Here is an 18063-nt window from a genome sequence, read left to right as displayed (position 1 = left end):
ACAGAATTCACGAAACAAATGCGAGTGTAGTTGAGCACAAACATTAGGATTCACCCTGCAGTTGACAATAGGAAGACCTCACACACTGTGTTCATTGTTGAGATGCTTTTGTCATGTGGGAGGTCCGTGTTTCGTGGTTCGTACGTCCAAATGGCGCTCGCAAGACACTAAGAGGTCTCAGAATATCTTTGCAGACTCAATGCCTCACTTAGGGAATTAACACTTTAAAGCCTTGTGGTAACTATATATACCATCTGCTTTAACAATAAATAATCCTGCATGTTGCCCACAAAGCATATTTATCTGTCTTACATGATTCTCAGAGTAAACAATACTTATTACTTCCTCAAACAACATCAACCAGATGATCTGTTTCAACTTGTGTTTTCTTCGAGGTAAGGACTGAATATTTAAATATTATTAACACGAGCTTCGGGTTACCGTATTCAGTCACATCATGTTAATACGATGACTACCTCTAAATAATCTGCGACCGCGTTCTTAAAAATGCGCTATCTACTCATTAATCATAATCAACTTCTCATCTCGTTCGAAGCCACGTAATCAGTATACGTAGTTAAATAACCTAAAAATATAGGATTTGAGACTTTCGCGGCGAGTAAAATCAATAAAATCTTCTCGGGCAATCAGCCACGTTAACTGGTTACCGTATTAAACCGACGTTTCGGGAATTAACTCTGTCCCCATCGTCAGGGTTCTGATGCGACTGGATACCTCGGAAGTCTGTTTACTACGGTAACCAGTTAACGCGGCTGATTGCCCGAGAAGATTTTATTAACCTAAAAATAAACTGATATCGTACAAAACAAGCATCTACACCAGACATGTGAAGCTCAGTGTTAAATGACCTCTTAAATAATATAACTTTTCCGGGGGCAGTCACATTGGAGGGCAGTGCGTCGTTAAATAAACCCTTATTAAATAATATATATAAGAGGACCTGTGAGCACACACGTATAGAAACATGTCCACGGTCATCCATACACTATTTTTATTGATACGAAAATGTTGTGAAGACAGTAATGGACCTTCCTGTTCTGTAAATGTCGACGGGTTTGTTGACCAGCTGAGCAACTGTCAGGTTATAAATACGTTATTTCCACCACCAAGCAAATTTTCGAATTCGTAACAAGAGAACATAGGACAGCAAGACAGACGTAAACCTGTGGTAGAACGAACCGCTGCTTCGAGATGTTCAACTTCAAAATATCTGGTGCCTTACAAACAAATGAAAGTCACTCCGCGTTACTATGATTCTGAACTCTACCAACCGTGACTACAGATGGCTTTGGGATATTTTGGGGTAGAATAGGGAGAAAAAAAATCCCTTTATAGAAAATCCCCCAAGGAACTTTCCTTAGCAAGTGGGTACCACTTCAGGGTATAAATTACATGCCTCTTCAGAACATACAAAAAGGCTCTCGAAGACATTACACGGTTTTTAGAAAATCTCCCTCCCTAACACACTTTATGTATAAAATAAACAGTAGATATATTGAATTATTTGTTCCAAAAAAGAATCCATTACAAATACGTTAAGGAAATGTTCTTTTCGTACCCAAACTTAAAGAAATCTTGGGGTCCACTACTGTCTCGGATATTGAAAATTCCGATGCGTGGAACGGCGCATCTGAAGGAAAAGGTCGTTCCTAAGAACAGGAATTACACGGATTTAAGAAAAACTCTGACAGTAGATGCTGAAAGTGAACACATGTTTCGCGTTTAAAGGGAATCTAACAGAAAGTACTCTGAATTTTCTGGCTAAACAAAACGACGCAAAGCTGAAAAGTTCGGAAGCAGAGATAAGAAAAAAATCAGGCCTTTAAAAGAAGACGTATTCATTTCGTGTTCCTTTGTACGCGAACAGGATCGTGAAGTTATAACTCACATGGTAATATAAAGCGGTACATGCCCGCCTATTCAGGGCAGCAAATGTTTATTAACCAGTATTCATAGCCACTAAACAGGGAATTAATTAAATTATTTCTAAATTGATTTTAAACACTTTGAAATTACACGCTACATTTGTTCCTGTAACACATTTAAAACGGTGTAGCAGGAAATATTTACTACCTGTTAGTTAATTTCTGACTCAGTTCTGTACCTGAATGCTTGTTACATACAAAGTTACATCTGCCATCTGCTTTAACAATCAATAATTCTGCATTATATCCATTCATTGCATTTACGGATTTCAGGGATTTTCAGACTAAACAACGATTACATCCCTAAAGAGAATTAACCGACTGATTTTCGCAATGGACAAGTGATGTTTTGTTTGAAATACGAGGCTCGTCCTTAAAGTAAGTTTCCCTGGGGCCGTTTACAGAAACAAAACAGAATTTCATGGAAATATTTATTGCAACAGATACAGCAAGTGTCCAGCTATTTTTCAACATATTCGCCACCGGAATTGAGACATTTGTCATACCGTGGGACCAACTTTTGAATACCTGTGTCGTAGAAGTCTGCCGCCTGGGATTGGAACCACTGTGTGACAACCATCTCCGCCTCTCTGTCATTCTCAAAACGCTGACGCTGACCGGACAGGAATTTCTTGAGGTGTAGGAAAAGATGGAAATCACTGGGAGCGAGGTCCGGGCTGTAGGGTGAATGATTAAACACCGCCCAGCTGAACTCCTGCAGGAGACTTGCTGTCCGTCGAGCCGTGTGCGGCCTAGCGTTATCACTGACCGCACTTCACAGTCGGCGGGAGCTGGAATAAGAACCTCCATCTTGAACAGCTGCAACGATGCTACTGTGAGAACGCGGGAGGTGCCGTTAGTGCATGCGCCATGCTACGTCATTGCTCTATCACGTACGCACAGTCGCTTCGCGCAATATAAGGTTTGCTAGCTGTGGGACGAGTGGGAAACTTACTTTTGGGACGCGGCTCGTAGGAAGCGAATTTTTAGATACTATTTAGATCAGTCTTAGCTTCTAACAAAATAATGAGTTCTCTACCCTATTGCCCTAAGAAATAAAATGTCTTCACTTATTCCCCCTCTTGAATTTGTTCTTGTTTCTACTCTCCTACGAACCGTCAACTTTCCTCTCTCTCACTCTTCGATTCAAATGAATAATTTACTTACTACTGTGAATATTACTGTCTTTTGAGATGGTTTGCCGTGTAGTCTCGTACAAATTTACAGAATTTACTTACTACCTTCCATCATTTGGGCAACATCCCTGAAGAAAGAATCATCTTCGCACTCGTGGCCGTTAGAACCTGATACGCCACATCCTATTTGACCACCGGGGTTCGATTCCCACCACAGACATAATTAATTTCTTCTTAACAGCATCCAGATCGGTTCTAATTTCCACCAAATCACGTATTTACTTTACAAGGGGTTTCTTCACAGGGAAATATATCGACCGCAACGTAAACTGACCACTTACCTGCATCTAATCATAAAATTAAGACCGTGTGGTGTTTTACCTCCATAAATACCGCGCTACTCTAACGCACACAAACAACTTTGCCTATTGACAATAACGAAACGAACCTTTAAGGGCTGCAAGGAAGTGAGGGTGAGTTCGCACAAGGGGTGTTTGCTAAGCAACCGGTGGACAATGAAGAAGCGGGCAGCTATGCTGGAAGCTCAAACTCGCGCGCACTAAACCTGAATCCTGCTCTTATTATAATGGGTAGACCGGCCAAGTGTACAGAATGTTCTGCAAGTCCCTCCGACCCGTAATGGCGTGAACGATTCGCTACGTATAACGACAGGTTTCTCTAAACCTCGCAACAATTATTTTTGTGCATTCACGCTTCTTATATGCGTCTTTCTGGCTTCGGATCTTGGAACTGAGTAGGGTTGTCCCGAAAGTCTCTCCCGATTCAAAGATTATATCATCACACATTTTATTCAAAGCGCACTGAGCCAAGAATCAACCAATAAATTTAACCCCGTTAAATTATACCCAAAAGTAAAAAAATATGACATTATGTACAAGAAAATTCTGCCAGGGTCGCGTCACAGCTCGGGAAGTTTAATCGCAGGTCCGAGTTCGTGCTCAGGTCAAAACCATGTGGGATTTGTGGTGGACAAAGTGACACTGCGATAGATTTATCTCCGGGTTATCCGGCTTTCTCCTGTCAATATCATTCCATCGCTGCTCCATATTCATTCTTTTAACATCAATTCTACAGAGAGACACTCTGACCTCATCAACATCCCATCTGACTAACTTATTCGGAGGTCGCTGTTGATGTTCCGTCTTCTTATCATCCCGCCCAATAAAACGCAAGGATAATATCCAAAATCAGGCCAAGATCGCTTCCTTTCATATCCTTTCCATTTTATAATTCAGAATCGCGCTATATAACTAATGCAGCTTAAAATGTCGATACAAGAATAATCTGTTAATCATCTGTCGTAGGTTCAAATATATCCAACATATCTGTGTTCCCACACATCTTAGCTCAGCGTGGAACTTACGAGACACGCTGTATAGCGCGTGGAGCGAGGACAATTTGTCTGCGGAGAGCCACAAGCCACCCAACCTTCTCTATTCGCGACCAACTTAGGTTAATTCTTCCCGTGGGAGGAATCGTTGAGAATTCAAGCAACGAAACCTGTCCTTGGCAGCTCATTTTGCAAAAGACCGTTTTGCACAACTGATGCGGTTTCGCAGTCCTAGGTTCAAATCCCGTTATGCTGATGAAGTCTGACTTTTTAACCGTCTTTCTTGTAACGAGTTTAATCTATGTACTGATTTAAGTGAAACGCATTTCGTAACAGCTTTTCTGTCAACTAATACTTGGACATATAAAATAAAGAAAATGTTACATAAATAGCTTAACAATACACACAGTTCTTAAAGTAATATAAAATAAACTATGAAATGTGTAATTAATACATTCGTTTCATGGAATATATTCCTTTTTCAGAAGCGGCTAGTAACTGTAATTATATAAGGTTATGTGGAAGTTAGAATTAAATTGCTTCACGTAAAATCTTAAACTGTCCTTCAATTATTCATGTATTATGAAAGTCCTATTATCGAGTATTAATAATATCCTACAATCAATATTACCTATTTAGTTAACGGAAGAAATGGGTCAAGTCGATATTGAGTAATTTGTTTTTAAAACCTTCGCGTTAACCGTATAATTACGGATACAAAAACAATTATTCATTTTAAAACATGAATCTTCAACAAAAACGTATAAATCTGGTGGTTAATGATGTTGCTAATAAACTCACCTTGAACCTTCCACAAGTAAAAAATCTGGATTCAAAATATGGCGTTTCCATACATTCACAAATTCTCGTGCATGACTTCATAAAATAAACAGAAGATGAGAGAAAGAAAATTCCTTATGCAGCCAAAGATTTTAACTTTATAATGCGGAAAAGGCTAAGACTCACAACTGAAGGTCTCTCCTATAGAATGGTACACATTAATCATATTGAAAAAACGTTTCGGAACATGCCCCTGACCAAGAGCACGTTATCGTACCCTCAGTCCTGGCAGTGAACTGCGGACGTGAATGAGATCTGTATGTGCGGGTGGTATGCTTTGAATCATAAACTGTCTTTTATAGAAACATACTAGTTTGTTATGAGCCATATGGAGACACAAAGTGGAAGTCACACTGGCCCTCATGATGGAGGCAGCAAGGACCTCTGTAACGTCCGTAAACATCTACCAGACTACACGGCGCTACAACCCAGAAGACAGCCATCTTCAAATACAGACAGAGCTTAAATTCTCATAATTACGTATGTAAAAATATTAATTATCAAATTTAATCAAAATTCTTCGAATATTTTAGACTTTTTACCAATTTTACTTCAGAACTAAGCAACTCGATGAAACTAAATCCACTTGAAAAGCTGAAAACCACAGGTCCTTATCCATTCCACATCTTCTCTCCCAATTAAACTAATATTATTAAGGACATCCTTAAATGCTTTCTTCCTTTCAGAAGTTCTGACAGGAATGTGACTCGGAAAATAATAGTAAAACTGATCACAGACTGACTGTTATGACGTAGACACACTTTATCTGGACCAGAGTAAGGGCTATTATTAGTGGGCTACTCTGAAAGCTACACTGAACGATCCGGTTCTATAAAATGGTCAACACTTCTGATTATCTCAGTGATTGTCAACTTCTCATGTAAGCCTAGTCCAATTCATTAAAAGACGAACAAAGGCAATTTCTCGTTATTTGTATAATACTAGTACTTGCAAGGACATCTTTACAGTCTGGAAGGGAGAGCTGAAAAGAGCCCCATACACAGATGGGCGTGATGAACCTCTATCGGTCTGTGAATGACATTGCTTTATACCGAGGATCAACAGGGACAGAAAATCATTTAAACTTCTGGCTGACTGAATTCTCAAGGAGCTCGCAGCACATAATACCAGGTCCCTCATTCAATAAATGAATGTGGGGGGTCGGTGTTCTGTACTGAGTTCCACGGGGGTTGCAGGACACAAGTCAAGTGGGCGTGATGTTTCGTTTCTCGTCTTGTCATTTTCCTTTTTGGGTTAAATATCCTGCAGGGTTCCACAAACTTCTTTCAGAGCACCGGCACTTAACAAAATTCCTACGTAAGATTCAGACGTATTGATTAGTGCACTTCACAGAACAGTACAAAATTAAGTTTTTGATTTTATACAAACAGAATAAAATAGACGGATAACGAGGTGTGTCAAAATAAAAACAAAGCTAAGTGCATTAATCTGTAGATCTCCATTCCATGTGAGAGACTAATCGACTAATTCCGAATAAATCTCATGCTGGAAGTCAACACTAAATTACATCGAGTACAGAAGAATAAGACCGAGTAGCCAGCATTACTTATTCGTAGTCGGGAGTTCCCGGGTTCAAATTTCGGTCCGGTGGTTTCCGTAGGTTTCCTCAATCACGTCCCAAGTAGTATATAAAATTAGGCACTTTGAGCTTCCTTCCATATCCTTTATTATTCATTAATCATCCTACCATTCGACGATACACAGTCTGAGTTACTGACAGCGTCGTTAAATAAACATAACAAAATTAGTAGAATTAACATGTACATCAAATTCTATTTGGTTTGTATGTGTTTAGTATGATATCTACTCGTACTTTACGCAAACTCAAAATCTTCATCATGTTTCTCGTAACAACTTATTGCAAGAAACACAGTCAAATACATAAATTAAGACCACATTAAATTCCCTAGTTTCATACCAAATATTTTTCGATACGGTGTATATTTCATATGGACGAAACAAAAACGAAAAACTTACCGATATTTTTTACAAATTTTACGGTTTATTTCTACACAAAATTGAATCACAAAACAAAGACGAAAAATATTATAATATTTCTTCATACTAAAATATATGACGAAGATAAAACATACGTAGCCATTTGTTCTGTTTTATTGTACCCGGGAATCGAAACCAACAATCAAAAACAACGTGTCCTGCGTGACAAAAGATCTGCCCCGATTTGTTGGTACCAGTGAAACAGCTTACAGCTAGTTTTGATGAATTGGCCATATGCGTGCCTCGGGTTCATTACTGAAGAAAACATGAAACAAGAATTAAGTAAGTAAGCCAAATCTCAAGGTTCGTGAAAATGTGCATCGTAAAAACAACGAGCTCTCTGGACACCACCCATCGTCTTCATTTTTATTTTTTTAAAAAAATACGACGTTTCGGAGACCGTAACCTGTCTCCGTTCTCAGGTAAAACCTACTCTTGGGCCCAATCGATACGGCTTGTCCCTGTCTCCGGCGTAGGTTTTACGTGTGGACGGAGACAGAGTCCAGTCTCCGAAACGTCGTATTTTTTTAACGAAATTAAAGACGACGGATAATGTTTAATAATGACACTACACAGTCACAATCGAGAGCGACCTGCCAACGGGTTAAGGGGGGCTTTCGGGGGTGAGCGTGTGTTAATGAAGACATCACCGGACGCCAGTCCGTCACGCACGGGCACTACAAAGCAATGTACCGCCAAGAAAAGTCAACCTTGACCCGATACATTTATTATCTCGTGGTTAAAGTTCTGACAATCCACGGAGTTTGTAATCCACGCGGCTTCCAGAGAACATCCATTTTAAAACTCCCATTCTTGTAAAAAACGTTGTCGGAACGAAACATAATTTATTTTTTTATTTTTGCCAGCCTGCCTTGACTTGTGGAGTCACTTCAATGGAAAGACGTCCATTACAAGATCCACTGAGTACTTTTCATAAATTTAGAAATTAATGCATTGAAATCAAACATTTGTACAACACTTTTTTCTTAATTCTGGAACGATTAGACCGTTTTATAAAATTCGTTGTGAATACCATGCCACAAAAGGGTATCCTAATTTAAAGCAGATTATCACAGCGTTTATCTGGATTAAATTAAAGATTTCTGTCTTCACATCGTCTTGATAACGGAGGCAGTATGACCTCTGAAACGTTGGTAAACATCGACCATACTACACAGCGCAACAACCCAGAAGACATAAATCTTCATACTCTGATGATGGAGGCAGTATGACCTCTGAAACGTTGGTAAACATCGACCAGACTACACAGCGCAACAACCCAGAAGACAGAAATCTTCATACTCATCGCCCTGATGACGGAGGCAGTATGACCTCTGAAACGTTGGTAAACATCTACCATACTACACAGCGCAACAACCCAGAAGACAGAAATCTTCATACTCTGATGATGGAGGCAGTATGACCTCTGAAACGTTGGTGAACATCGATCAGACTACACAGCGCAACAACCCAGAAGACAGAAATCTTCATACTCTGATGACGGAAGCAGTATGACCTCTGAAACGTTGGTAAATATCGACCATACTACACAGCGCAACAACCCAGAAGACTCACCGCTGTGAGAACCTCAAATCATATAATATTTGTAATGTTTCCGCCAACATCTGTGTCCATCCCATAAGAACATAATTTTCTACGTGCCTAATGATCTATGACCTTTTTTTATTTCACTCTCCTCCCTCCTCCTGCCTTCTCACTCTAATGGCATCAAATTAATTTAGCCTTTACGGAACCGTAAGGCCAATGAGCATTAAATAAACCGAAACATTTCCTCGGGACATACTGAAATTCGATAGTCTAGTTCGGAACTTTGGAGTTACAAAAAGGTCAGGGCACGATGTGGCCGGCGGCCATGCTGACCCCATGTACTGAACCCTGGTCAGCAGGTGAGTGTATAAAGCACATTTGTAACATTCCCTTAATGATCATATAGCGCGATGAGAAGTCGGATTACAGATATCCGTGTCATGTCGAAAACAATGTTTAACATTCATTCTGTCAGTCTGCAGTCACCTGGTACGCGGATATAGTTAAACAGGGTTTAAACAGCCGCAGAATAAAATTGGAAATTCATATGCGTCTTCCTTGTTTTTCAGACACAACATTAACTTAATCAAAACATCTGTATCACACGAATATATTCGTTAACTAGCTAATAAACAACTAACGCATATATGAGAAATCGTATCTGACAATTTTGCCTGTCTGTCCGACCGCATGTTTAAGCTGGAGAAACTCTGGACGAAATTCACAAAATTTGATAGTACAGGTTCTTACAAAATATTTTATTGAAGAGATTACGTCAACAACGAAGCAAAAAGAAATCAGATTGCGAAGACGAAAAACAATGAACGCGAATACTCGGTGTAATAATACTAAGGCGCTAACCGAACTTTTAAAATCTTTTAACGATGAGGACGTTAAGATTCTGCACCGTCATAACTCAACCGAAGTTTGTGCACTTTCCTTCATGGAAGGGTTGTTACACCCCTGCAAAACCACCCCACATTGCGGCAGAAAGCTAATCAGAGAAATTACTAATGAAGACATCAAGCCATGCGTGACGCATTAAGACAATACCACGCTGTGTGGCGTGTGGCGTAGTAATTAGGCGCCCACAACTTGCCCGCGGGCTCTGTAAGCTCCAGCGGTTAAAAGTCGTGTCTTCTTTTATACGGAGAGAATTGCCTACCTCCAAATAAATAAAATACATACTTGTTCCGTTCTAAACTGAATTCCTGTTCCCAAGGATTGCAGATAAATTATTATGGCATACGGCATTACAAATTGTTTATTTCGTTCGTAATATCTGCAAAATTAATTTATCTCATGAACCAGACATGCCATGTAGACAAGATTCAAAACACGACATACCTTTAACAATCTTGAAATAGAAAGAGATAGATGAAGACGTAAGTGTTGATGGTAAGACATCTAGAGCTTGTAAACCTAGGTATGTGGTTCAAAACACGCAATAATTCTTGAACAGGAGAACAGGAAGCAGAAAACATAATGAGTAGAACCAAAAGAGTACATGTAATGTATCAACAACGAAGACTGGAGCTCACTTAAATAACAGTGGAAATATTCGGCTCGGCCCTTTGAGAGGATTCCTTCTCAACGACGAAACTAAGGCGAATTTTGCAAAGTGGGGAAACTAAACGAAATAAACAAATATCGAATTATGAGCTATTAACGGTGATGTCGTAGAAGTGTAAGTTTCCACTAAAGATTGCATTTAATGTACTCAAGGCACGAGAGATACTCACAGGGGATTGAGCGACGTCACGCGTACACTGCCTTACGTCTTCGGCACTCTTGCTTCCGCGACGTCGCTTCAGCTCGGACTGTGACGAAGACCATCGGTCAAGGTCAGGATCCTGAAAAGAGCATTGTTTTATAAACTTCATTACTTTCCTAGTTCCTAGTTTAAGACTGCGTGGAGCAGTGCTTATTAAAAACCAAGGACAATTTTACCGTTTTTAAGTTTTCTTCACGCTGTAGCGTAAGGGAAAACCACATTGTGGGCCACTCAAAATGTCCGTCTCCTTTCTCACGATAATGGGACATTATCGGGCATTCATATTAGTGGTCTTGTGCCTTAATGTTATACACAGTGACTGTCATCTAATGTTGGAGCGAAGCCACCTCTCCATACAGTGTCATATGTATTACAGAAAGATTCAAGCAGTGTCAAACACAATTCCATTACCATAAATAAATAAATATATGAAACAGTTAAACATTTACAGGATAACTGACGATTTTCATGTAAGTTAATATTTGACGCTTAGAACGTTGTTCATTAAAATCTTGACCGAAACGAGCCGACCAAAAAATATACATTTTCTGCGGTTTATGATTCTAAACTAAGATCTCACACATCCATACATCAACAGCACTCTTGCCCTCTGCGTTCAAAACCAGCCTGGGTTTCACACAGACCATAATATAAATATGGCGCCGGGTGAATTGAGCCATGAAATAGACATGCGAACTTTACTTAGTCACTCCACAAATACGTTTTAAAACACTTTAGTGTGAGTGTTAAAAAAGAAGGATTCCAGGGGTGGACATACTAAAATGTTTACTTTACTATTCGTACTTTGGTTGTTAATGAGTTCAGTGTTGATTCAAACCCACTCGTTAATTGTAACTGTCAACACATTTAACAAGGTAAACACAACTTAAACATTATGTTGTTTGCTTAGAATTGTGTCTTGACGTAGTGTTCATATAAACTACTAATGAAGTATCCATTCATCACTCAAGTGTTTTTAAAATAAGGTGGAACTATATATTTCTTACATCACACATCTCTTTAACAACATTTTGCTTTATGATAGTTAATATGATTTATAAGACTACTTGAATACTCATTAAACTTCACTAACAACGTAAACAATAAAATTAAACTCGAACACCTTAACAGACTCAAAACTCAGCGCAATGCAAGAAACAAATACCGAAATGTTATAAATTAAATTTGGGTTCAGAAACGAAGGGCTGTGGCATCACATATAATTTTATCACCGCTACAAGATACAGTGATAACGCGAGCGAGGATTAATGTGGCCCTCAGTGTGGAAAATATTAAAAAAATATTAAGAAGGTAGGTGTACTTACTGTGACGAAACAATACGTATCATGTCGTTCTAACAGCGGTGAAAGACCTATCCATAATTACTTATATTTCATACGCGAAATACTTGTCCTTACGATTTTGTGAACGGTGTCTGAAGCGTGAAATTAATTATGGGCTTGGCCCGCGTCGTTTGCTGGATTATTTGTAATGTTTCGGAAAACGCTAAAGTTTCCACTTTCGGGGTGAGTGTCAAGCCTACTAAAGATGTCAACTGCAGTGTTTATCAAATCGTTGTAAGGGATTCGACAAACGACAAGGTTGAAACCTGGATTTTATTCAACAGATATGCGTCCAGAAATCAAAGCTGCCCCTGGTGCATGACTGAGTAGCACGCCTTGCAGACTTATACGGGAATGGAGGCGTAGTTCCACGTATTCTTAACCTTTGTACTAGATGGAGGTGAGTGGTTAGCACCACCCTTCAGCTGCTTTACTTCCGAGGAAGAAACTTGCTCTCTGTTGACAAAATAAACGGAACTGTTTCTATGCATTGCCGTTGGATTTTATAAAAAAAAACATGAACACATTTTTCTCGAAAGCCAACATATCTAAGATCTTGTGAGCCATCCATCATCTTCTGAAAGCCACAATCAAAACTCAACGTGAATAACTAAACGTATTACAGAGCGTGAAGTCTGATATGCACTTCGTTCCTGCCCAGAACCTGGACACCCTTGGATTAGGATGTTAGCGTTGGTATGTTTGTTCGACATCCACTCTGTGCGTCTATTATTAATATTCACAATGTAGCACATCAGAAAAATACTATATAACGCAATAAAACATTTTATTGTATCGGTGGGTCTCTTAGAAGTTAATAAAAGTATATAAATTTATACATTAAGATGTTTTGTTGTTTATGAGACATCGGCCCCTTCTCACATAAAAAGCACCCCCCTGTTGTTTACATTAGGGGCCCACACAGTGTGTGTTTGACCCCTGTACGTTAAAGCCATAAAATCCTTTTTACATCCCTCACAGCTGACTTCGCACGCAATAACCAAGTACTTTTTTTTTTACAAATGTAGGCTCCAGTTTTTCTGCGAATTTTATGAAGATGGCCGATTGTACATAATCATCTTCAAAAATAGCAGTCCCTCTCGATACGCTGATAGACGCTCAGATAGTCAAGATATGTCCAGCTTTTTATGAAAGTTATTGTGCAATACCTTCCCACTTATATCTTAGTTTCGTTTTTAAATTTACATCTAGTTCTAAACAGTTACTTTCCTATATTCCTTAATTCTACAGCATTAGTACAGTTATCACTATTTACCATTCTCCTATGAGCTACTTTGTCGTTATTATTATTATTATTATTAGTGTTCTGTCTGACGACAGATCCATATGAACAGGATCCTTCCATCCTTTTCTCGGACTGGGACCTGTTCATATACGTTCTTGGCAGATGATCCAGAAGTGGTTTGCCATTGCCTTCTTCTGTGTGTGAATGGAGTAATTGTTGGGATGGCACGGAGAAACCGGGGAAGCCCCAGGAGAAAAACTCCGTGTTGCCTAGACCACGGCCTTGCCCAACACAAGTTATAAATTCGGGCACCGCCGGGAATCGAACCCGAGACCCCAGGATTACAAGGTCAGCGTTCTAACCGCTAGACCACCGTGGCGGTCTTTGTCGTTAATAATGAGCTATTTCATACTCAAAATTTCGTTTCCTATACTTCCTCATCTCAAAACATGTTAATACAATCCGCTTAAAGACCCCGTTTACTCTGACGCAAATCCTTTACAAACCTTGAAACATGCTGTTTCAATTCACCGATCTGTTGTACAGCAACCAGCAACACGTTTCCTTTACTGACAAGAATTTTACATCACAATAGAATATTAATGACCTTAATTTCTGATATCTACAAAACGCTTAAAATTCCCTTCAGTGCTACTGGGTACTAGGATCTCACCCCTGGTTTCCCTTCTACCTGCCGACGCACTGTGACTTCATCCCATCTGTCACAAATCGAATTTCGAACGCCATATGCAGCAATATGCTGTGACCTACAAACATGCAAGGAGCATCAAAAAGATTCCACCGAACCCTCCTTCGTCTTTGCTTTCAAACGAAAATCGTACATAATAAAACATAACGGTTACCTAAATTATGGCGATCCTTTGTACAATACAGAGGGGGTGGCTTAAACAGGTAAAGAACTGGGACACACTTAAACTACTGACGAAGAGTGATCAAGATTTGGGTTTCAGGTATCGAGTTTCAAAGAAACGAGTGATGATAACGACACAGAAAAATATAATAATAATCAGAAGGAAGGCAATACAGTTTCTTTCTTCTTGAGCTGTTTACTTTTTTTTAGAGGAAACTGAAATGTAGGTCAGTAGGCATAACATTTACTTCACTGTTCAGTCTGAATTGTACACACACACACACACACACACACACACAGAGGCTTAAATTATATCGGAACTGTCCAGAAAATTCTTCCTTGTATTTCTTACAGTGCTCCGGTTACCTGTTCTAAAATTTCCTTAAACGCGGGGAACTCACCATAGAGTTCAAAATCGTTCGTCATGCCGTTTTCTACCCAAAAACGTAGATATCAAAATATACATAACTATAATTTTACCCGCTGTATGGATGTGAACCTTGGTATCTTAAGGAATTAATCGGAGGTAACAGTTTATGGTAACTTTTGTGGGCGCGCTGATGACCATCAACGTTCAATAAAACAACTTCCTCCCGGACTGAACTACTCACCACAGTGCTCAAGAAAGACAGTGTACTTCTGAATTAGTACAGACGTTCACCTACAGTATACTAACCACTCTGCACTTTATTTAAGTGTTCTGTCTGACGACAGGTCCATATGAACAGGATCCTTCCATCCTTTTCTCGGACTGGAACCTGTTCATATACGTTCTTGGCAGAAGATCCAGAAGTGGTTTGCCATTGCCTTCTTCTGTGTGTGAATGGAGTAATTGGGATGCCACGGAGAAACCGGGGAAGCCCCCGTGTTGCCTAGACCACAGCCTTGCCCAACACAAGTTATAAATTCGGGCACCGCCGGGAATCGAACCCGAGACCCCCAGGATTACAAGGCCAGCGTTCTAATCGCTAGACCACCGTGGCGGTACTCTGCATCTAACAGTATATAATTACTTTCTGTAAGCGTACCTTTGATTACGTATGAAAGTTGACCTACAATATACAGTATACAGGCTGCCATATGCAATTCAGTACCTTTCCAGACATTAGGAACAATTATCCACGAAACGAATTAATCTTATGTACCCAAATTGTGAATATGTGATTACATTCGGCATCAGCCGTGTGGTACACTTACACGGCGTTATTATACTATTTTGATTAGGCAATTTAGTACGTGACAGACAGAGGACCACCAATGAAGAAACAGGACTGTGTCACACTATAAATTATTACTGTTCATGGATAAAAAGTGGAAATTAGCTCTCCGGTTTGGAATACAGAGTTTCCAAACGCGTTCTCTGCTAATCTACTTATCTCAGTGACACGAATATTCATTTACTGCTGCCAGAAATCTGTTGTTGACAGTACAGAGCCTTATTTATAAATCATGAACTCATAAGTCCATTTCTGTTAAAGCAAGAGAGAAATGGAGATACAATCGAACACATCGGCACAAATAATTATCCACCTTTTTAAAACTATTTCGTGTCAAATGCAACACGGCATAGGATAAGGTTTGTAGATGTGGGGATAGCCGCGAATATGTCGAAGAATCAGTCGCGGACAGCCGACAAAGGGCGGTCCTCAAGCTATGAAGAATTCGGCGTAGAAGGGAGGATAATAATAACATAGATCATATGGAAATAGAATGTTAGGAAGTGGACAAAATTCATCTGGTTTAAGGTAGCTGGCTGTCTCTTGTAAACACAGCCATAAAACTTCGCGTTCCATAAAAGGACAGGTGATAAATATTTTTATGGAGTTAGACCAAAGGTCTATTTCTTACAAAATATTCACTTTTCCTCCATTTTGAGAGAATAAAGTTGTATTTGAGATGCAGAACACGTTGAATTAGAAAGGTTCACGGTTTTAGTCTGAGTCTAAACTGAGACTGTTACAAGTGATTTTCCTCAGCCCCTCCAAAAATACTTCTATGTAAGATTTGAGGTTTTCGCAGCGGTGAGTATGAATATGTCTGTCTTCTGGGTTGTTGCGCTGTGTAGTCTGGTCGATGTTTACCAACGTTTCAGAGGTCATACTGCCTCCGTCATCAGAGTATGAAGATTTCTGTCTTCTGGGTTGTTGCGCTGTGTAGTCTGGTCGATGTTTACCAACGTTTCAGAGGTCATACTGCCTCCGTCATCAGAGTATGAAGATTTCTGTCTTCTGGGTTGTTGCGCTGTGTAGTCTGGTCGATGTTTACCAACGCTTACCAGACTACACAGCGCAACAGCCCAGGAGACAGAAATCTTCATACTTCTATGCTTTACGTGCCTAATAGAAGAAAGAGTTTTGCACAGGTTGCAACTTGATTACGTAAGCAAGGTAATGACAAAAATAAGCACACTAAACAGTATTTCGACAAGTGCATATCAACTTACGGATCTTGATCTTTTCCACGGCCGAAGAGCAGCTGAGTCACACATTTTCAACAACTACCAAATGCACGGAGAGCACATTCACCAGCTTCTCGCATGAACTGCAACCACCACAGCGATTGAAAACAAAACACAACCGAACAAGGACGAAATACGTCTATCTACTTTCAGAAATAGCTGCACCAATCACACTTGTTGGTACGTAATGAAGATGGAGTAATTCATCCGCTCCATAAATGACGTACAATTTTAATTAGATATAATTTCCAGGATACGCAGATAAAAACACAGCAACGCTTCGCTTCCAGCACGCCAACTGCCCCCCTTGAGGTGCAGATTGTGACGTCACACACCATCCCTCCTACTATCGGGTACTACCAATACCCTCCATACGGAAATACAAAGTACTGCACTACCATAAGAACTGCAGCATGCACCAGGTGCAGCTGATCTGTCTGTAATACTAGTTAGTTTATGTTCTTACTTCGAACAATCCCTCTTCAGGATAACGACTGAATTTTCAGGACATGTAGTACGCATGTCCAAAGTGCGAAATGCATACAAAATTTTGAGAGAGAGAGAGTTTTGGACACACAGAACTAGAAGGAATAAAATACCAAACCATATATTCGATAAATAGGATGTGTCGATGTGAGGATAATTAAACTGATTAATATTAGAGTCAAATGACAAAAACCTTCGTTAACCAACTGGCACATGACAGCTTAAAGAGTTTATTATCCATTAGACGACATGAACGTATAGATGTCGGAAAACTTTGTGATAACTTTAAGGCATATCTTAAATTTTTTTTATAAGAATATTTACAGTAGAAAACAAAACTTTATATCTACAAATTAGCAGAGGACAACTGACGTGATGGAGGAAGCAGTAACCACCCATGCGTCTTCAGATAGACAAACAGCTACAAGACTGGACATTGCCTTCAGCTTCGCGCACGCAACTGCAGCGTCCGACTTACAAGAACGACGCATTTTAAATTTCTGTGCACCCGCCGCCATGAGAACCTAAAATCTACCCGATTTTTATGTTTCTTAGCATTTAAACTACAGAGATTACTTGTGTTGGGTAAGACAGGACTGATCAACAATTGTAACTCAAAATTTGGAAGCACGTGACCATAGATTATTTCAAGGTACAATTTTGCTTCCTGTAACTCGGTTGGGCAGACTGAGAACAACTTCGGTAAAAATTTTGTAATGAGAGTAATATACCGGCCTACTTTCGAAGGAGGTATTTTTAACAGTGAATAACTATGAAATGTTGAAACAAGTCTGTTTCAGAATACTTATATAATAAAATGTCAATGCTTCTCTCGCCGAATTTGACAAAAACACGGACAATCAACGAATGGTTTATTACACAACTGTACCAGGAAGCGGTTAGGAAGTGGAAGGCAGGGTGGGAGTTGGAAGGGGTGCATGGGGAGGCCATCTGACCCCACACCCCTGGACCAAGCAGCTGGCTAGCAGACACTGCCGGGCGTGTGGCGGACGTGTGCCCCCCTCCCACAGACAGCTGCTGGTGT

General features: G+C 39.8%; 1 protein-coding gene across 3 annotated transcripts in view; it reads right to left on the bottom strand.

Moving 5' to 3' along the window:
- LOC110834387 (uncharacterized) overlaps positions 1–16825 on the bottom strand; it is a 148822-nt gene extending 131997 nt beyond the window's left edge. For all 3 annotated transcript variants that reach the window (XM_087358474.1, XM_022073489.2, XM_022073490.2), the window contains exons 1-2: positions 16518–16825; positions 10583–10693 (exon numbers count right to left, since the gene is read on the bottom strand). In XM_087358474.1, coding sequence (XP_087214600.1) covers positions 10583–10693; positions 16518–16562 — 156 coding nt within the window. In that variant the 5' untranslated portion in view covers positions 16563–16825. The remainder of the gene's footprint in view (positions 1–10582; positions 10694–16517) is intronic.
- Positions 16826–18063: the final 1238 nt, after the last annotated feature.

The sequence above is a fragment of the Zootermopsis nevadensis genome, unplaced genomic scaffold (genome assembly GCF_977971745.1).
Source record: "Zootermopsis nevadensis isolate Lab colony 2312 unplaced genomic scaffold, Znev_1.0 Znev_ptg000030l, whole genome shotgun sequence".
In the NCBI taxonomy this organism is placed as follows: Eukaryota; Metazoa; Arthropoda; class Insecta; order Blattodea; family Termopsidae; genus Zootermopsis; species Zootermopsis nevadensis.
Note: the sequence above shows the minus strand (reverse complement) of the source record. Positions and strands in the feature narration are given on the sequence as shown.